Source organism: Protopterus annectens, chromosome 3.part1, assembly GCF_019279795.1.
Source record: "Protopterus annectens isolate FY-2018-M chromosome 3.part1, PAN1.0, whole genome shotgun sequence".
Classification (NCBI taxonomy): domain Eukaryota; kingdom Metazoa; phylum Chordata; order Ceratodontiformes; family Protopteridae; genus Protopterus; species Protopterus annectens.
The window spans coordinates 1700334584-1700355216 of NC_056732.1; the positions used below are offsets into that span (position 1 = coordinate 1700334584).

A 20633-nucleotide genomic window follows, 5' to 3' on the forward strand; every position below is an offset into this window, starting at 1 on the left:
CTGAGCAGAGCAATTTTCATGCCTCTCAGACAGTGGCGGACCCCTTCAACAGCAAGTGCAACAATTTCTTCTCTGTTCTCCCTCTTCCTGGACACTCCCCCAGAGACGCTCTAGTTCACGATTGGCCTCTGGGACTTTATGCATTCCTTCCATTTCCCCTGATTTCCCAAACTAATACAGAAAACTACCATATTGGGATGTAAGATGATCCTCATTGCCCCTTACTGGCCTCGACAAATTTGGTTCCCGTTCCTGCATCATCACCTTCTGGAGCAGCCCTGGACACTGGACCCAGTTCCAGACCTCCTGATCCATCAATCTGCACCAATCCCTTCAATCTCTCCAGCTCACTGCTTGGTTGCTCCACTTCCGACCTTAGCCAGGCTTCCGAACATCTCCCACTCGGTGCGTGAAATCATCTTATCATCGCATAAGTCTACCACTAGAAAGACTTATGCTAGTAAGTGGAAACGTTTCTCTTTCTGGGCAGAGGCTAGAAATATAGATTCCTTTTCAGCCCCTGTGCACCATATTTTGCATTTTTTAGCGGAACTTTTTCATGCTGGAGCTTCTTCTGCCACTATTAGAGTTCAATTAGCTGCAATTTCTAACTTTCATACAGGCCTATCAGAAACTAGTATTATGTCCCATAAGCTTTGTAAAGCTTTTCTTAAAGGGACTACTTTAATCGGGCCCCAAGTGAGAGATCCCACGCCTCCGTGGGATCTAAATTTGATTTTAGCTTCCCTAATATTGCCCCCCTTTGAACATGCAGCTTCTTGTTCTTTGAAGTTTCTTTCTTGGAAAACCCTTCTTTTGGTTGCAATTACTTCAGCCAGAAGGGTTTCTGAACTTCAGGCTCTTTGTGTTCGCCCTCCTTATCTAGTTTTCCACAAGGATAGAGTTTCTCTCAGGACTAATCTTTCCTTCCTTTCAAAGGTTTCTTCTGAGAATAATTTGAATCAGTCTATTGATCTCCCTGTGTTTTTCCAAACTATTCCAACAAGGCAGAGTACAAATTGCATCAGTTGGATGTTCATAGACAGTTACGTTTTTACTTGTATAGAACTAAGCAAATCAGAAAATCAGACCAGCTGTTCCTGTCTTATGCTGAGGGTAAACAAGGTCTAGCAGTATTGAAAGTAACTTTATCCGGGTGATTGACATCTATTATTACTTTGATATATCAGCTAAGGAATAAAGAGCTTCCTGCTAAACCAAAAGGTCACTCCACTAGAGCTCTAGCTACTTCAGTGGCTTTTCAGGCAGGATTGCCAATGGAAACTATTTGTGCGGCAGCTACATGGGCCAATCCTCATACCTTTATTTCACATTATAAGCAGGACGTGGCCTCCAGGAGCAGAGCTGATTTTGGTTCCACTGTTCTGAAGAGTCTGTTCCGATGAGCCACACAGGATTGAGGTGCTAGGGACGCTGTCCCAACCAGCAAGAATGAAGGTGAGATAGACAACTTAACATGAAGTTATGTACCTGCCATAACATTCCATGTTAGTTGTCTTCTTCTCGCCTTCTTTCTTGCGTCCCACCCTCCATCGCCATCTCCTAGTAGACTGAGAAGAGTTCCTTATGTTTTCTTTCACTGGCTGAGTCTTCTCTGGCTATTCCTTTCTGACTAGTAGTCTCTCCAGTAGGATTTATGCATTCTAGGATAGGATTTCTGTATTATTATGTCTGCAGTTAGACTTACCAAACGAGATCTGGGTATCTAGTGCCAGGCATCATGGGATATAGGGGAGGCCTCGAGCCAGTAGGCAGCTCTCAAGCTTTTGAAGATGGCCGAGTCGGAGCCGAGGATCGGCTCCAAACCCAACCAGCAAGAAAGAAGGCGAGAAGAAGACAACTAACATGGAACGTTATGGTAGGTACATAACTTCTTATTATGAAACTTTCACTGTAGTTACTGATATACTGGAAAAAAGTGTAAATACTGCTCTCTCAGCTGTTTCTGCTGAATTTCTGAAGAAGTGTTCCGAATGAACACTGGTACATGTAGTCTGACTGCTGATAAGGTTGCTTTGAATGAAGGACTGCTTTTCTGTAGGTTGCTCTGTAGAACACATGTCGTCTGACTGCTGATGTAAGGTTATTGTGGGGTTTTGGTAACTGTTGTCCCCCCCCCCCCCCAATCGATGGTAGGCTCGCCACTGAAAGAATTAAGACTGTAGTAAACTGGAATGAGACTGGAATTAATGCCTTTATCTGTTAATTACCCAAACTTGTGTTAAACCAGTGCCAGTCTCTCCTTTATTGGCCAAGTATTTTTACAATAAAGTCTGCAAACACTGTAGTGCAGTTAATAATGCTTTATTAGATGTTAACAATATCCAGATACTCTTTTCAGTAACAGTGCTGATAAACTCTAGCAGTCTGTAGAAATTCTTGAGTGCTGGCTAGCAATAACAGTGCTGATAAATATATCCAAAGTTTCTGCATGTGTGTTCTGATTCTACTGAATAATATCAACTGAAACAAGCTTTTCCTCCTGAATATTATAGCTGTTTGGCCTGACTTCTGTACTCAGGCTCAAGTGTCTGTACTGTAAAGACCCTCTTCCATATTAGACCAAAAGCTAACTTACTGAGTTCACTGACTGTGTCATGAAGTATTTCCTAATAATACCAAAAACCCTAAAACCCTCTGTTTTACATGCCACTTTAACCTTGGTTTTCAAGCCTTGTCTTGCATGTGCCTCACAGTGGCAGTCTGTATCTTTATCTAGCATTCCATTGCAAGTACACATATCTTTCCTTTGGGAAAGGAACATTCTGCTTTCCCTTGAAACTATTTCTGCACATCTCATGCTTAGCCAGCAAGATTACCTTTTTCTTTCTACTTAACCTGTCTTTCCCGAAACTGAATGCATACATGAAAACACGTCTGACTATATTTTCAGGCCTATTATTCTACCTTAAATGTACTACAATGAACTCACTAAGAATATCCTCATCTAACACAATGTAATATCAGTTGTCAGATCTGACCATAAGGCAGTATTACTTGAAATATAAATTAAATCAGGGGATTCAGCGAAACCAAAAACCTGTAGCAACTCTTCTATTCCAATGGTTAGCCTCTCTCCAGTAAGCATCTCTTCTATTCCAAGGTTAGCCTCTCTTCAGTAAGCATCTCTTCTATTCCAAGGTTAGCCTCTCTCCAGTAAGCAACACATCCAAGCACCCCCAAACCCAGTAAACACCATAGCATACACTGAGCTATTGCAAAATCTCTGCACAGCCATATCGATAGCTGTATAGAGCAAGTTGTGCCCATTAGTATTAAAAGTAAGACAAACTCAAAAGGCAAGCCACCATGGTGGAATCACATTATCAGTCTGTTAGACAGCAAAGGGAAAAAAACCTTGGCCAAGGGTAGGAGGAACAAAGCCATACATACTAAAACCCCCCTGACCAATGTAAAGAGGCATATCAATTTGAGAAAAAATAGATTGTCAGGTAAAAGACAACCACAAAGATTTCTACAACTATGTCTGTAACCTCAGAGTAGATACACAACAATGTGCAGAACATAATAAATGGCATCACCCACATTGAACCAGAGGCCATTGACAACCTTTTGGCTGATAGGTTCAGCTCAAATTTCTCCCCCTACTCCCCCTCCGATAGTCCAAAGGAACTATCACATAACACAGTCCCCCAACCATTTCTAGGGGAACAGGACATCAGTGCACTTTCCAAGGCCAAAAATACTGCATCAATGGGCCCCATTAACATACTGGTATGTTGTAGCATGAAACATATGACCTCTCTGGTCCACTTGAATCACTTTTAAACTGAAGCCTTCAGTCAGGTTTTATGCCCAAGGAATGGAAGATGGCTACAATTTTTGTTCACAAGGGAGGTCCAGACAATAATCCGGCCAACTACAGGGCCATAAGTTTTACCAGCCTCATATGTAATGCCATGGAAAGAATCATCATGGACATGATAAATGAGTACCTGGGTAACCTGAAAAGCTGGATCCATCCCAGTTCACCTTTGTTAAAGGAAGTGTTACCAAAGCATTGGATGAAGGTAAGACTGTGCACACGGCTTTCCTCGACCTGGCCAAGACGTTTGGTACAATACCCCACTCCAGCATTATAGACAAGCTTACTAATTTAAGTATAAACACTTTTATCACACACTGAATAGTCAGCTGGCTCACTGATAGGACCCAGGAGATCAAAATAGATGAGGCTACCTCCACCAAGAGGCCAGTTATTAGTGGAGTCCACTAGGGTTTGGTACTGGGCCTGTTCCTTTTTGGCATCTATTTCTCTGAAATGCAAGCAAATGCTGAAGGTTTATGGCTGACTAAGTTTGCAGATGATTGCAAGCTGAGGGATTATCATCAACTTCCCTGCAGACACTAGTATTTTTCAAGAAGGTCCATCTCTGATGAACAAATGGTGCCAAAGCCATGGTCTTAAACTCAGTGCTAAGCAATGCATAATTGTACCTTTTGGGAAATCAACCATCCCAGCTAATTACCATGTTGATAATACACCCCTAAGAGTCAACCCCAGTGGTCAGGGATTTGGGTACACAGACAGATGCCATGCCTTTACTTATAAGTTACACAACATAAAAGGATTTCCCCACCACTGTGGTCATGTGGTGATCGAAGTCAAGGCTACTATGTCCAAATAGGTCATTATCCCACTGTACTCCACCGTTATCAGACCAGTCATAAAGTACAGTGCTCCACTTTGATATGTACCTGACCAGGAATATGCAACAACTAGAACAACCTCAGAGGTTCCTTACAAAAAGAGTACGAGGCATAATAAACCTGCTTTATGCAGAGCACCTTAAAGCCCTTTCTGTCTGTTCAGTCCTCCTATAGGTTGCTAAGGGGTTATCTATGCGTACCTTACAAGGCATCCACAAATCACACACCTATGAATCTCCTACATATTTGTAAGTCAGGGTACCAGAAATACAAGGTTTGGGGGACCTGACGTTTGTCTGTGACTTAAACAGAATGTGCTGGAACGACAGATGTATCCCAGAGACCGCCCTTCCTATGAAACAGGCCTCTCAACCATGTGAAGCTGAGTTTGTCTATTAGCCAGTTTAAGTGCAATCTAGACCAGTGTAGTGGATGGGGAATAGGAGTTCTACACCAGGCCTGACACCCATGTCCCTTATGGGCAGGGTAGCTTATAAATGCCTGGCCCTCAATGTCTTATTTGGATACAGAACATTATTCTTTGAGGAAAACTTGGCTAGGTTTGGAATGACCCACCAGGTCTTTAGCCTAGTAACAGTCTATGAATCTGTGAATAAGAAGGTACACATATGGAACTGTTTGGTTTGCCTAAAAGCTGCAAAGAGCCCATGTTACTTTGAAAGTGAGGTAACCCTGTCCTGTCTGAACATGGGATTGTGGTAGTCAAGCTTCTTGAAGGCCAAGTCATAAACTTGACACATGAGCTTGTTGTAATGTAGTATATTAAAGAAGTGGCAATTTTTATAGATTAAAAAAAAATGCTACTGCTTTGGCTTTCTGTAAATTATGGAAAAACGTGCTAGTATGGCAGCATCCACTGTGTCATCAGGGAGGCTTCTGCCTTATGTTATTGTTAAATCCATGCAGCAGAGACTTCCTGTCATATTATTACATTAGATGATTTGGTGCCCCTTACCACAAACCACTGAGAATTGCTTTACAAATGAGCAGCAGTTACAGCACACATGCATCAGGCTACTTGAATTTAGTATGTTTTTTTTCATAAGACAGTTAATATTCAGTACCTGTTAAGTACTGTGTGTTTAAAGGTTCCCCTTCTTTGGGGTGAAGTGAAACCTTTTTGTACTTTAAATGGCGAACCCTTCCCAGTTCACAGAAATTGAGTTTGTTGTATACATCTCCATTTTGTTTTGAAAACCATGATGGGAAGTTGTTAAATCTCACCATTTATTCTCACTGATGGGTTCAGAGCCAATCCTCGGCTCCGACACGGCCGATAGCAACGCTCAAGGTTTGCCAGTAGCTCAAGACCAAGCCCCTTATCCCACAATGCACTGCTGGAATCACCTCAGATCTAGTTTGCTGCAGCAAGAGAGATCTCGCTGATCCAGCTAGCTCGGACCATTTGTCAAAAAAAAATAGCAAGTTTTGATAAAAAAATCTTTCATTTTTGTTTGAGTTTTTTATAAGATAGTTGTGTGTTAGTGTTTGAAAATTAGATAATATAATCTATAGTTTTGGATAGTTAGTGCCCTGTTGGCTTAGTTGTTTTGTGTGGGCCTTTAGCCCTATTTAGACTTATTAATCTTTTTCTAATAGTCAGGGTTTTTCTCTGTGGGCCTCTGTAGCCCTGTAATTGTAATCTTTAGTTAATTGTTATAGATAGTGCCCAGATTGGGCTTAGTTGCTTTGTGGGTCTTCACAAATTAAATAAGGACTTTACTGTCTTAGTTTTTGCAATATATTGGTTTGTTTTACTTAACCATGTCGGATGACAAGGAAAAATCCCATCCTAAATCGGGATTCAAAAAAATGCCCAGATTGTGGGCAGAAAATGTCAGTCACTGACGGACACATTCAATGTGTCTACTGTCTGGGGGCTAAACACCTCCAAGACAATTGCAGCATTTGCCATTCCTTTTCTTCAATAGTCCTCTTGGAGAGAAGGAGGAAGCCAATAGACAGGGGATTGCTACAGCATTCCTTTTCTGAGGTGTTGAGTAGCCATGAGGGTATTAGCACTTCCTCCAAATCCACAAAATCTTCAGATCCTAAAGTGGCAAAAAAGGCAAACACTTCAGAGGAAGGGTCATCGGTTCCACAGACCTTGGAACCGAGTGTACCTTTGATTCGGAGCCAGCTCTCAGTGTTGGAGCCGGTATCTGAAGTTCCCTCTTCTCCTCTGCTCCAGTCAGCACCTTCGGTGCATTCGTCAGCACCTTTGGTGCATTCGTCTAAGTCCTCAGTCAGCCTTTGAGATTTGGACATGGATCAGCTAGTGCAGAAGCTTTTACAGGCACCAGGACTTGCCAAATTGTTGTCGGCCCTGACGAGCTCGTCTGTGCCGAAGACCATGGAACCGGATTTGTCTACTCCTCCTCCGAGCCGTACTGGACTCTCGGATCCAAAGGAAACTGAACCAATGGTTGTCAAACCCTTGGAGCTGATACCCACACCAGTGTTATCGGCTCCATCTACTCGGATGTCCTCTGCGCCGACCGAGGACTCTAGGAGCCGACGCTCTCCCTTCGGGTCTGGGGAGGATAGTCGAACTGATTTGTCGGTGCCGGCTCTTCCTCTTGGGGCGGGTTCCTACCTCAAGCTCAGAGCCCATGGTTTCGGTGCGGGAGGATCGGACGGTACTCTCGGGTCCGTCCACTCCTTCTCGTCAGAGCCATGGTGCCTTCCATGCTATGAGGAGAGTTTTGTCTCCAAAGACAATATCAGCATCGGTTCGGCCTTCCCTCTCCCCTCAAGCTCCTGTGTCTGCTTCTTTATCTATCGGTCCCCCTAAGCAGAGATCCCGATCCTCAAGTTAACCCCACAGGGCGTCCCCTGCTCTTCTAAGACCTCCCCAGATCCCCCCACTGAGGAGGTGCCCAGGAAGAGACTGTGCAAGAGGAGGCACTTGGACTCCCCACAGGAGTCTTTGACATCTGACACAGACTTGGATGAGTCAGAAGGATCCCCTCGATCCCCCTCTGAGGATATCTCCTTTGCAGAGATACTAGAGATCCTTAGTCAGAGGGACGATTGGCAGTCCAAGACCCCTACTGAGGACGAGTCCATGCTCTTGAAGGCTTTTGGGTCTCAACCTTCCACTTCTTGGGTGTCTCCGTCTTATAACAAGCTCATGGAACTGATCTCTCGTAAGGCATGGGAGTCACCGGAGGCCATGGAACCTGTTCCTCGTAAGCCCAATAAATTCATGTCTGCCCCAGTGGACAAGCCATTTTTGACAAAGGGAGTGCCTGTTGATGCCATGGTGGTAGCTGCAGCCACCAAAAAGGAAGTGTCTGAGAGATCCACATCTATCCATCCTCCTAACAGAGATTCTAGGGTGATGGATAGATATAGAAAATGCATGTTTAGTTCAGCGACTTTTTCTCTGCGATCACTGAACTACTTAACCCATTTTACGAGACTACAAAGAGATCTCCTGAAAGAGCTAGGAGATGCTCTCCGGGTTATGGTAGCTGCAGGGGTGGCCAACAAAGTCAACGCCCAGCTCCCTGCCCTAAACTCAGTGGTAAACTCGTCCATGCGTCTCATATCCTATGCAGCTGATGGTTTGAGTAGAGCCGCTAGTTCGGGCGTTGCTCTTCGAAGACGAGCCTGGATGCATCTCTGTTCCTTTGAGGAACCCTTTAAGTCTTCCTTTATCAACACCCCATTCGATGGCTCATCACTGTTTGGGCCTAAAGTAAAGGAAACCTTAACCAGGTGTGAGCAGGAAGACAAGACCTTATCGGTCATTGGAGTCCGTTTTTCTGCCCCTACTCTGCCCTACCCCAAGGGCCCTAGGGGAGGGAAAATGTGGCTCTGAAAAGCACAGGGAGCCTTTCAGGATGCACGTGGAGAAACCCCCTCTAGAGGCAGAGGAGGGGTTTATAATGGAAGATGCCGCCCCCGTGGCAGAGGGAGTCCGCAGCAACAGGGTGACAGGGGTCGGTTATCCGGTCAACCCTACCAGCACCCCTGAAAGGGGGCCCGACTGTTCGGCTTTGGAGGCAGTCGGGGGTCACTTGTCTTTGTACCCAGAACCCTGGCTAAACATGACATCAGATACATGGGTACAAAGCATCATTTCCAGAGGATATTTCATACCATTCTCTTCCCCTCCCATTCCTGTAAACAGAATCCCAGATGTTCCACCCAGTGTCAGGGAACAAGCAATCGTAGAGGTCCACAGATTGCTAGAAAAAAAAGAGTCATCCAACCAGTCCCAGCAGACCAAGTTGAATTCAGAACTTACTCAAGATTCTTTTTGGTACCAAAGAAAACAGGGGACTGGAGACCTATCTTAGACCTCAGCAGACTCAACCAGTTCGTAAAGAAAGAGAAGTTCCGAATGGTCACGCTTCAGTCCATTCTTCCCTTCCTAGGGAAAGGTGATTGGATGTTCTCCATAGATCTCAAGGATGCATACTATCACATAAAGATGAACAGACGTGCCAGAGATCATCTGCGTTTCCAGCTGGGAGCCAATCAGTAGCAGTTTCGAGCCCTGCCCTTTGGTCTCACTACAGCCCCCAGAGTGTTCAACAAATGCATGGCAGTGGTCACGCTAGGATTCCGGGTGTTTCCATACCTAGACGATTGGCTCCTCTCTGTTACCACCAGGCATCTGTTGACTCAGGCAACACAATACACTGTGACACTCTGCCATCAATTAGGCATTGCAGTCAACTTCGAAAAGTTTGCCTTATCGCCATCGCAGCATACCGTTTTTATAGGAGCAGAGTTAGATACCTCAACTACCACTCTACGTCTTCCTATCGAAAGAGTCTCACTTCTCCACCAACACGTCAGCTCACTAGTGTCAAAGAACAAAGCTACAGCAGCAGAGGTCTTGAAGGTGCTAGGTTTGATGGCGGCAGCAATCCTGGCTATATCACTCTCAAGGATGCATATGCAAATTTTTCAATGGCTCCTCTTTGCTTAGTGGTCGTACCTGAAACTACCGATGCATCACATGGTTCTTATCATGGATTCTTGCAAGAGAGAGACCTTCGGTGGTGGTAGACGTCTTCTCGTGTTACAATCAGAAGACCCTTTGTCCCCCCCCCCTCAGTACACTGTGACCATGGACGCTTCCCTGATAGGTGGGGGGGCATTTTCAAGGAAAGACTGCCCAAGGCACATGGACAGATCAAAAATCACATCTGCACATCAATATTCTAGAGCTGAGAGCGGTACTTCTGGCATTGCAGTACTTTCAGGACTCTCTCCCTCTAGGAACTATTGCAGTTCAGACGGACAACATGTCAGTAGGTCTGGTACTTGAACAAACAAGGTGGAACCAAGTCTTACCCCCTTTGTTGAGAAGCCCTCAGGGTCTGGCAATGGGCTGTGTCGTCCCAGCGTTTTCTGTTAGCAACGCACATCCCGGGGAAATCCAACGTGATCGCGGACAAGCTAAGCAGGGCGATATTGCTCCCTCACGAGTGGTCTCTCAAACAACAGGTTGCAGAGTTGATTTTCCACAAATGGGGCCAGCTTTGCTGCGACCTCTTTGCCAGCCACATCAGTTCAAAATGCAGAAGCTACTTTGCCCTAATACCACCTCCCGGTTATCTCCCGAGAGATGCACTTTTGCACGATTGGCCCCCGGGTCTCCTTTATGCATTTCCACCCTTCCCATTGATACCCAGATTTTTACAGAAAGCAAAGTTGCTGGGAAGGACTGTTATTCTCATAGCCCCCTACTGGCCTCGGCAGACTTGGTTCCCATTTCTCCACCATCATCTGTTAGAAGATCCATGGATCCTGGACCCAGTTCAGGACCTTCTGACGCACCCGTCAGGGGACCTCCATCCTTCAATGCAGTCCCTGAAACTGACTGCTTGGCTAATCCACTTCCCCTAATTGCCAGGCTTCATTCAATTTCAGAAGATACAAGACAAATTCTCTTGTCTTCTCACAAGCCATCTACCAGGAAATTATATGGCAGCAAATGGAAAAGGTTCTCAATTTGGGCCAACATGCAGAAAATTGACCCTTTCCGAGCTCCACTATCATCTATTTTAGAATTCTTGACAAAGATTTTTAATGAAGGGGCAGCAGCTGCTACAGTTAGAGTCCAGTTAGCTGCCATCTCAAATGTTCACCTTGGGTTTGGTGGCTCAAATGTTATGGGCCATAAATTATCTAAGACTTTTCTTAAAGGCGTTCTTCACATGAGACCTCCTATCAAAATTCCCTACTCTCCCTGTAATTTAAACTTTATGCTGTCTCAAATTATTCTTCCCCTTTTTGAACCAGCATCTTCTTGTGATCTCAGATATTTATCCTGGAAAACTATTTTTCTTGTGGCCATTACTTCTGCCCGCAGTGTGTCTTAACTTCAAGCATTATCTATCAGACCACCTTACATGATTTTCCATGCTGATAGAGTATCTGTCAGAACAAACCCCTCATTTTTACCTAAAGTGTGTTCTGAATCAAATATCAATCAGGTCATTGAGCTGCCAGTCTTTTTTCCCAACCACTCTAGCAAATTGGAATACATGCTGCACAAAGGTGATGTACACAGACAGCTCAGATTTTATCTTGACAGAACTAAGGATATTGGAAAATCAGATCAACTTTTTGTATCCTTCTCAGACGCCAGAAAAGGCAATCCAGTGGCTAAAACAACCTTTTCTAAATGGTTATCCGGTTGTATTATCCTTTGTTTATGAGAATGTGAGCATGCCATTAACACACAAACCTAAGGCTCATTCTACCAGAGCCGTCTCTACGTCTTCTGCTTTTCAAGCTAAATTGCCCCTTGAAAATATTTGCGCTGCAGCCACTTGGTCTAAGCCTCATACCTTTATCACGCATTACAAAGTAGATAAGGCTTCAAGGGACAGGTCTTCTTTTGGTTCCACGGTACTGAAGAACATACTTCCATGAGCCACCCAAGATTGAGGGTGCTAGGGGCGCTATCCATCAGTGAGAATAAACAGCGAGATTTATCAACTTCACATATAGAAGTTATGTACTTACCATAACGTTCCATGTGAGTTGTTTATCTTGCCTTTATTCTCACGTCCCTCCCTCCTTCCCCCTCCTGGCTGACTGTTGACTTAGAGGCTAGTACCATCCTGGTTATTCAATACTTCTTCCCCTTCGGGAAGTGTTCTTGGTAGAAATAAATAAAAGGGTATATATACTGTTACTCGCAGCAAACAAGATCTGAGGTAATTCCAGCAGTGCATTGTGGGATAAAGGGCTTGGTCTCCAGCTACTGGCAAGCATTGAGCTTTGCTATTGGCTGTGTTGGAGCCGAGGATCGGTTCTGAACCCATCAGTGAGAATAAAGGCGAGATAAACAACTCACATGGAATGTTATGGTAAGTACATAACCTCTTTTTACCTAGCATTGAAGTCCTATCCCTTTTATATATTTTTGCCTTAGTGTTTTTCTTTTTTTAATTGACTTTGGCTTTTGGAGTTCCTGTAGCCTTCCCCTAAAACCCATTTCTTCCTATTTTGCTCATTTTTCTCATTTTCCTGGACTCTAAAATGAGACTGGGTGTGGTGCATGATGCTCAGTTTTATGGTGTGCCCATCTAATAGCAGTTGAGCTAAACTGTATATGCATAAATGTAGGGCGTATCACTGCTGAAAGAAATCAGGGGCAATCTATATCACCTATAGCTATTTCCCAGTCATGTAATGAATTTCCGGAGCAGTGAAGCTAATGTTTGAACATCTCATTTGCTGTTATTGTGTTTATACAGCTGTGCTTTGACCCCTTAAAGGGCAGATTCATTTTATCTTCCTGTTATTTAAGCCCTGTTTGTCGACTTTCATTTAGGCACTTCTACAAGCCAATGTTGAAAAGAGGTGTGAAAAGATGGGTGGCCCAAGCAGGAGTGTTCTTTGCTTCAGCTTTCTTCCATGAGGTAAGTCAGTGTAACTTCAGTGGAATCCTTGCATTAATGTATGAAGTACCTGCGCTGTTTCCATTGTTACAGCTGACTCCCCCCCTCTATTTCTGAGACATTTAGACTTATAAAATTTCTGGAAAGTGATATCTGTTTGAAAGTTTGAGACTTCATTATATTTTTTCTTTTGTTGTAATTATTATGTACTAAATAGAGGAGATATGAAAAATGAGTATCCTTTCTTATGTATGTATGGAGTGTATATATTAATTTGGTTGATGCTTACATGGTTGGACTTCTGGGTGTGTCTGTGGGTGGGGCTCATTATGTCTTGGGTAGTCCAACCAGTGAAATTGTTTCTGGATTAATTTTGCTGATGTATCTTGTTTGGAGTTCCAGTGGCAGTTGGAGATTCTGTTTTGCATGACATTGTGAAATTGCGATGCATGTCAAACCTTTCAAGACATGAGTCAGTCTTTCACTGGGGATGGTCAGTTGACAGTTTACTTACATGTGAAGCAGTGATTCAAAATTGTGTAATATTCACCTTGGCATGAATAAATTCACATTTCACTCATGCTGGTACAGACATGAGGCACTTGTACACACCCACTTTACATGTGTGTGTGGATGTTTGTGTGTACATATAAATATATAAATATATATATATGTATATATATATATATATATATATGTATATATATATATATATATATATATACACACACACACACACACACACACACACACACACACACACACACTAGAACTAGCAAATAGCAATTGCCATTTTCAGATTTCACCTCTCAGATCCATTTGCTCATTTGACTGTTTTATTTCATGAGTGGTAAGTTAGTCAGTTATGTCTCTGAAAAGTCATCAGTAAGTAATTAAGAGGCATGGAAGTGTTGCTTCTTATTATTGAAGCTTAATTTTAATGGCTTCCCTACAGAAGTCTGTTGCTAATGATGCTTGTGGTCTAAAAGTACACACAAGGGTTTTCATATTGAGTGTTTTATTCATAGATTCATAGATTAGTACTAAGCTAACTGCCCTTGTGAGCCATTGTATGCCTAGCCAATTATCCCTTGTGAGACACAAACCCTGCACCTTGTGTTTGTAAGGCAAACACCTTAACCATTAGGCCACCCTCCCAACCTTATTTATACTCTTCACCAAGCATTGAGTGTTTTAATAAAGCAGTAACAGCTGGAGGATTAAAAGCAAAAAAAAAGCTTTTTTTTGCCCCAAATGAAACTTCATAGGCCGTAAATCTTGAACTTTGATAAAGGAAAAAGAGTTAGCAGAGTTATGAAGGCAAGCTCAATGGGTGTGGTAGTTAAAAACCAGATTAATAAAGATTAAAAAAAAATAATAATAAATCAGCCACTAGTTTTAATTCTTCTAAACATTGGAGATGCTCATCCTGGTAATCACTGCTGCAGTAGCCTTAGCTATATCAGTTCTAGCCTGCTAAGGATTATAACACCTGGACACCTTCGAAAGCTTCAGGGTAACTTCCATGCAACCTAACTATCAGGCAGCTCAAGCTGAGCTCAGTAAAAGACAAGTTTGGGTGCAAGGTCCTTCAAAGCTTTACTGGTAGTGAAGTATGCACTCCACTGCTTTTAAGGATAGATAGTTGACTTGTGCTTTCCTTTGCTGGGCAGATAAGTCCCTTTTGAGGGGAAAAACGTCCATATATCCTATTCTCATGTTGCAGTATTCATAACCTTAGGGAGTTGCTGCCTGCAGCACCTGACATATGGCCAGTATACCAAAGTTTTAGAAGCTAGGGTATGTGCGATGTTGTATAAACTGATGTTGGCTATATCTCTGACATCTGCACCTACCCAACTCAGAACTTTTCTGCCGCAGTGAGATTCAGACGTCTGACTGCCAGTTCAGAAATCCGGTGTTTACTCAACATTGGCCATCTGTTTTCGATAATCGTTCTCCAGCTGTCCACACTGAAATAAGTACCCTTGTGGAAATTTTATTTGTTTCTTTGCCTTTTTTCAGACGTACATGTCTTTTACTAAGGGAAAGTGCGCTTGTGGTAGGCAAGTCTCATATAAGGACACACGAGCAGTGTTTATTTTGTCTCGGGGACCTCACGATTACAAAGCTTGTAACATCTGCCAATCCTTTGTTCTGAAAACCTTTAGAAGCTGTCTGGCATTTTAAAACTTTATTAAGAAAATCAGCACATCCGACATTTGGCGTCTGGAATGGAAGGTGGAGCAGGCCCTCCTGAGGAGCCGCCTAGGAAGGAGGCCAAGAAAGTCCCGATGCCCAAACTGCGCTTCACTTGTCTGGTGAGATCCTTGAGGTGACTTATTAGCCCAGTATTGCCCAGTATTCCGGATGTCGGGTATTGCTCATCAACTGGGAGCCAAAATGGAAGCTGGTTTTGTGGATTCCCAGAGTACGTCCACTGAGGTTTTTAACCATCAGAACCTGATGGTGAGGGGGGAACCACGTCTCATGGCTTCGGAGGGCCCTGCTACTACTTCAGCCTTGTCATCCACTATAACGTCTGCTCCTAAGCCAACTTCTGCTCCCTCCACTCCTTTAAAAAGGGAGCAAAAGGAGAAGCACAGCTCAAAAGGCCCCACTCCTCCCTGGGAGACCTTCTCCCAGACTCTGTTCAAGGCCTTTCAGGTTCTTTAGACCCAGATCCCCCAGTCAGGCCTACCGGTTGTTCCTCGGGTACTATCTGAGGAGTCTTCCTCATCAGATGAGTCCTTAATTTACTGCTCTCGGTTGGATTTGACCAAAGATTTTGTTAACCCAGAAGAAGAGTCATTGAACTCTTGCAGATGGAGCAGCAATCACCATCTGCAGTCCTACCTTAACTTCCAGCATTCCAGGATGCTTTTTCTGCTGCCTTACAAAGCCCAGCATCACAGCCTCCTGCTTCTAAGAGACGAGACAGATTTTACAAAGTGTCTGCTAAGGAGCAGATACCTTTTCAAAAACCCTCCAGCAGATCCTGCAGTCATTGCAGTATCACCTGATAAGTCTCTAGGCAATTACCTTCCTTTTCCCTTTTTCCAACGGATGAAGGTAGTAAATTTATGGACAGGTTAGGGAAGAAAGTATGTACTTCTTTCACCTTGGCAATTAGGACTATTAATTATTAGACCCATAAGGCCAAGTTTGCTTTAGATTCCCTGACCAAGGCCTCTACTCTTCTGTCAGAGGTTACAGAATCACCAGTTAAGGCTCAATTAAGTACCCTTCTGTTCATGGTCTCTCAAGTGACCAGACACTCCATTAAGAGCAGCTATGATGCTGTAGAAGCTTCTAAGTCTGCTGCTTCTGGCTCTGTATTAAGGAGATTCTCATGGTTGACACTTCAGCCCTTACCTTTGGATGTCCAAGCTAAGTTGCTGGATGCACCTTTGGACAGCAAACCCCTCTTTGGAGCAGCCTCTGCAGAGCTACTTAATTCTCTACAGCAAAAATGTAAAGACTTACAAAATTTAAAACATTTACTAATCTCACTTGTTCCCAGATTTCGTAGAAATTACTCTCAAAAACCTAGCTTTGTCAAGAGGCAGTCCTCTCTCCCTTCTGCAACTCAGTCCAGGGGATGCAGACATACCAGTCTGCTCCTAGGTCTTCCACCACCTCCACACAGTCTTCCTTTCGGAGGCAGCCAGACCCAGATAGAGCTCCTCCACTGTGACGCTCATCTCTTAACCAGTTCCACCCCCCTATCCCTACGCCTAACCTTCTCACTACCCACCTGGCAGAAAATCACCTCAGACAAGTGGGTGCTTTCCATTATTGGGAGGGGATACTTTGACTTGGTGGGCTACTCCACCCTTCCAGGGAATACCTCTACTCCCTCACAATCAGCGCTCACTATCTCTGTCTATCCTGAGCCAACTTCTGTCTCAGGGGACTACAGAATAAGTACCAGAGGATCAGTTAGCCAGGGGATTCTATTCAAGGAATTTTTTGGTCCCAAGAAAACATCTCCCTTGGAGACCCATCCTCTCCGTATCCCACCTCAGTCTCTTCCTCAAAGTGCCTATTTTCAAAATGCTCACTTTGCAGCACTTCCTTCCCCTCATACCTCAAGTCTTCATGGCCTCCCTGGATCTGGAGGATGCTTACCTACTTATCCCCATCTTTCCCTCTTACGGAAAATACTTACATTTCTCAGTGGGCTCATCACATTTTCAGTTCTCTGCCTTACCCTTTGGCCTCTCCACAGCTCCAAGAATATTCACTAAATGCGTAGCCCCAGCCATTGCACACTGCAGACTGCAGGGAGTACAAATTTATCCCTTCTTGGATGACCTTCTTGTTCTGCACCAGGATCCGCTAACCCTATCCCAACACCTGGACATGTTTTGCAAGTTTCTACAGAGTCTGGGCTACATAATGAATTGCCTAAAGTCTCAAATGACTCCTTCCCAAGACCTTATCTTCCTGGGGTGCAGGATAAGGACATACTTGATGTCAGTCTTTGTCCCTCTGCCTCAAAGTGGAATTTCTTTCTCTGTTTACTCCCTGTTACCTCTCACTACCATCTCAGCCAGGGAATTTCTCAGGTTACTAGGGTACATGGCTTCCCTGATTTCCATGATCCGTGTAGCTAGGATGCACATGAGGAAGTTTCAGTGGGTCTTGAGAAACTCTTGGAGCTAACACTCATTTCTTGGAAACAAAACTTCCTCTTCTTCCCTGTTTAAAAAGGGAGCTCTCCTGGTGGATTGCCACCATTACCCTCAGTCAAGGCGTACCCTTGCATATCCCTCCACCCAAACATCATTTATACATAAACGCGTCAGGTTTAGGTTAGGGAGCCATCCTGTGGCATGCCAACAACCAGCACAAAGTTCAGGGGGAGTGGTCCATTCAAGAAAGGAAGGACCACTTGAACCTAAAAGAGCTAAAGGCCCTATCCTTGGCTATGCAGGCCTTTCAAGAGATCCTTCTGCCAGGCACCCTGAAGGTCATCAGACAACTTGACAGTCCTGTGGTATATAAACAAGCAAGGAGAAACAATGTCTTACTCCCTCTGCATCCTGGCTGTACAGATATGGTCCCTGGCATCAGCACTTCAAATTCACTTGCAGGCAGTCTGCATCCCATCAGAAGAAAATGGGATGGCAGACACCCTGAGCACAACCTTAAGACTCTATAGATGTTTCACAGGGGGGTATTTCAGGATCTAATTCACAGGTGAGGTATTCCTCAGGCAGATCTGTTTGCCTCTTCCCAGAACGAACAGATGCCTCTCTTCTGCACAAGGCTCCCCCATCCACAAGCATGGAGGGTGGACATCATCTCCTTTTCCTGGGTGGGAATATTCCTTTATGCCTTCCCTCCCTTTCCTCTAATTCACAAAGTCCTCCTGAAAGTGCAGAAGGGCAAACTTTCCTCTACTCTACCTTTTAGCGTAGGGCAATCACCACAGGATGTCCTTCAAGGATGCATCTGCAGTCCTTACAAATGGGTTGTCCTGGCCTCAGGCAGCCCTTCGGTCGGCCGGATTCCAAAGTCTGGGTCTGGCCTCGGCTGATGTCGCACTTCACCCGACGTCATAGCTGCAGTTCAGCGGGTATAAAGGCATCAGCTGACGCCATTTTCCTCAGTCTTTCTTGCCGCGTGGCACCCGAAGCAGAAGCTGTTCACAAGTGCCGGTCGATCAGAACCAGAGTTTACTACTACCGAAGACTTCTAAAAAGCTAAGTACCCCGTTGGGGACTCTTTCTTGCCTCAGCCGATGTCAGAAAAAGTGAATAACTGTTTAACTTGTGGGAAACAAATACCTCATAAAGATTTCCACTCTTACTGCCTACCTTGTTTAGGCCCAGACCACGACGTAGCAGCTTGTCTAGCCTGTGCTTCTTTCAAACGACGGACGCTTAGACGTCGGTCGGAATTTGCTGAGGAGTTTTTCGGCTCCGCTTTTGCTTACAATATGCCGTCGGAAACTCCGACTTCGCAATTAACTAAAAATCGCAAGGAAAAGGACCGACACTCGCGGTCCCCGGTTTCGGCCGAAACCACGGTTAAGTCAACCGCGAGTGTCTCTGTTTCGGCTGAAACCGAGTCCACGGTTCTTCCTTCGGCCGAAAGCTTGCCTCCTACCGAGGCCTCATCCAGCATGGCTGAATCTGCTCCTGAAATCCCACCTGCTCTTGCAGGTTCACAGGATTTATCTGATACTATACCTTTAGATATATCTACTCCTGCATGTGGAGCTGCTAGGCCCCCTGCATCCATGTCGATTAAGGCCTTTGCCAGGGAAAAAGCAGCAAAATCTACCAAAACTGTGCCTGCTAAGACCCCCTCTCACAGGCCTAGCTCTAGTTCTCAAATGCTTAGTCTAGCAGAGGATCTCATTTCTTTGATCCGGGATCCCAACCTCACCCTGACAGGGCCTCTCACCCACCTCCAGAGAAGAGGCCTAGAGCAGAGCCCCCTGAGCTAGTTTCTTCAGATTACTCCTCTGATGACTCAGATAATACAAACCCTCCAGAGGGCCCTTATTCTCCTTATGAGGACTCTGATGCAGAAGACTCCATTCCTTCTGCCTCTCCGCCTGAGGAATTTTCTTTTGGGGAAACCTTGCATGCTATGAGGGAACAATTTCAATGGTAGGGCCAGGATTTTTCAGACTCTAGGAAAAGGCTTAGGACCTTTTTGCATTTGCCACAGCATAGGCCTTTAGCCATTCCTCCAGTACTCACTGTTGTGGATGATGCATTTAATGATGCTTGTACTGCTCCTGATTCTCTTCCTCCGGCCCCTGCTAAGCCCGACAGGTACTACAGGGTTCTGGACACACATTATCATTTGTATAAGGCTCCTTTTGCAGATCCTGAAACTATCTCCCAGGGACCCAAGGCTGTAGCAGCTACCTCTGCCAAAAACCCCCTCCCCTCTGAAAGGGAATCCAGGGCCTTAGAGAGATGGGGTAAAAAAAGTTTACACTTCTGCTACTCTTTCGGCTAGGGCCTTAAACTGTCAATTCCACATGATTCAGTATCAGGAATTTATGTTAGATCAGTTAACTAAAAAACTGTCCTCGTCTGAACCATTAGACAAAAAATCTGTTCAGGAAATGGTACATAACATTCAGCAGGTCAGTAATCATTCCTTAAAATGCGGCTATGATGCACTGGAGGCTTCCTTTAGATCAGCTATGACTGGTACAGTGATCAGAAGGCATGCATGGTTAAAATAGCAGTCCTTACCAGACCATGTTAAATCAAAGCTCCTAGATGCTCCCATGGATAAGCTCAATTTGTTTGGCTCCCCTGCACAGCAGGTGCTGAAGAAGGTGGAAGAGAAAGCAAAATCTGTCCAGACAGTCAAGGATTTCTTACAGGTCCAGCCTCCAAGGTTTAGTAGGAACTGGCCTTCCAAGAATTGGTCCTTTCCAGACACCTGCAGAGCTCAGAGAGGCAGGAATAGGCGCCCAAGAGGCAGGGGTCAATCCAGAGGTGCCTACAGGGGACGTCAGTGGCAGCCTAACAACCAGCGAAGTAATGCCACAGATCCAGCCACCACCGCTTCCACAGGACAATCACAGTGACTTGGCTCTGAGACCGCCTACCAGGGAACAACTAGAAGCACCCTTAGGCGGAAAGCTAGCCTTACTTTCAGTAAACTGGCATCACATCACAGGAGACAAATGGATTTTACAGACAATAGACCAAGGTTACAGGTTTCACTTCCATACTCTACCAAGGAAGAGAGGAATGCCAAACCTACCTCCAAATCAGAAGACAAAAGCTCTAGAACAAATACACCACTTACTAAGGATGAGAGCTATAGAAAGGGTACCATCTATGGAACAAGGGCAAGGCTTTTACTCCAGTCTTTTCCTGGTGCCAAGAAAAGAAAACCAATGGAGACCTATTCTCGACCTGTCCGCTCTAAACACATACCTCATTGTTCCAAAATTCAAAATGCTAACCCTACAGCAGCTTCTTCCCATGCTGGGCAAGGAGTCTTGGCTGGTAACTCTAGATCTCAAGGAGGCATACCTGCACGTCCCCATACGACCAAATT

General features: G+C 44.6%; 1 protein-coding gene across 1 annotated transcript in view; it reads left to right on the forward strand.

Moving 5' to 3' along the window:
- Positions 1–20633, forward strand: part of DGAT1 (diacylglycerol O-acyltransferase 1) — a gene marked incomplete in the record, with an annotated part of 1335127 nt that overhangs the window by 1085566 nt on the left and 228928 nt on the right. Inside the window, 1 exon segment of the mRNA XM_044067713.1 lies at positions 12521–12608. Coding sequence (XP_043923648.1) covers positions 12521–12608 — 88 coding nt within the window.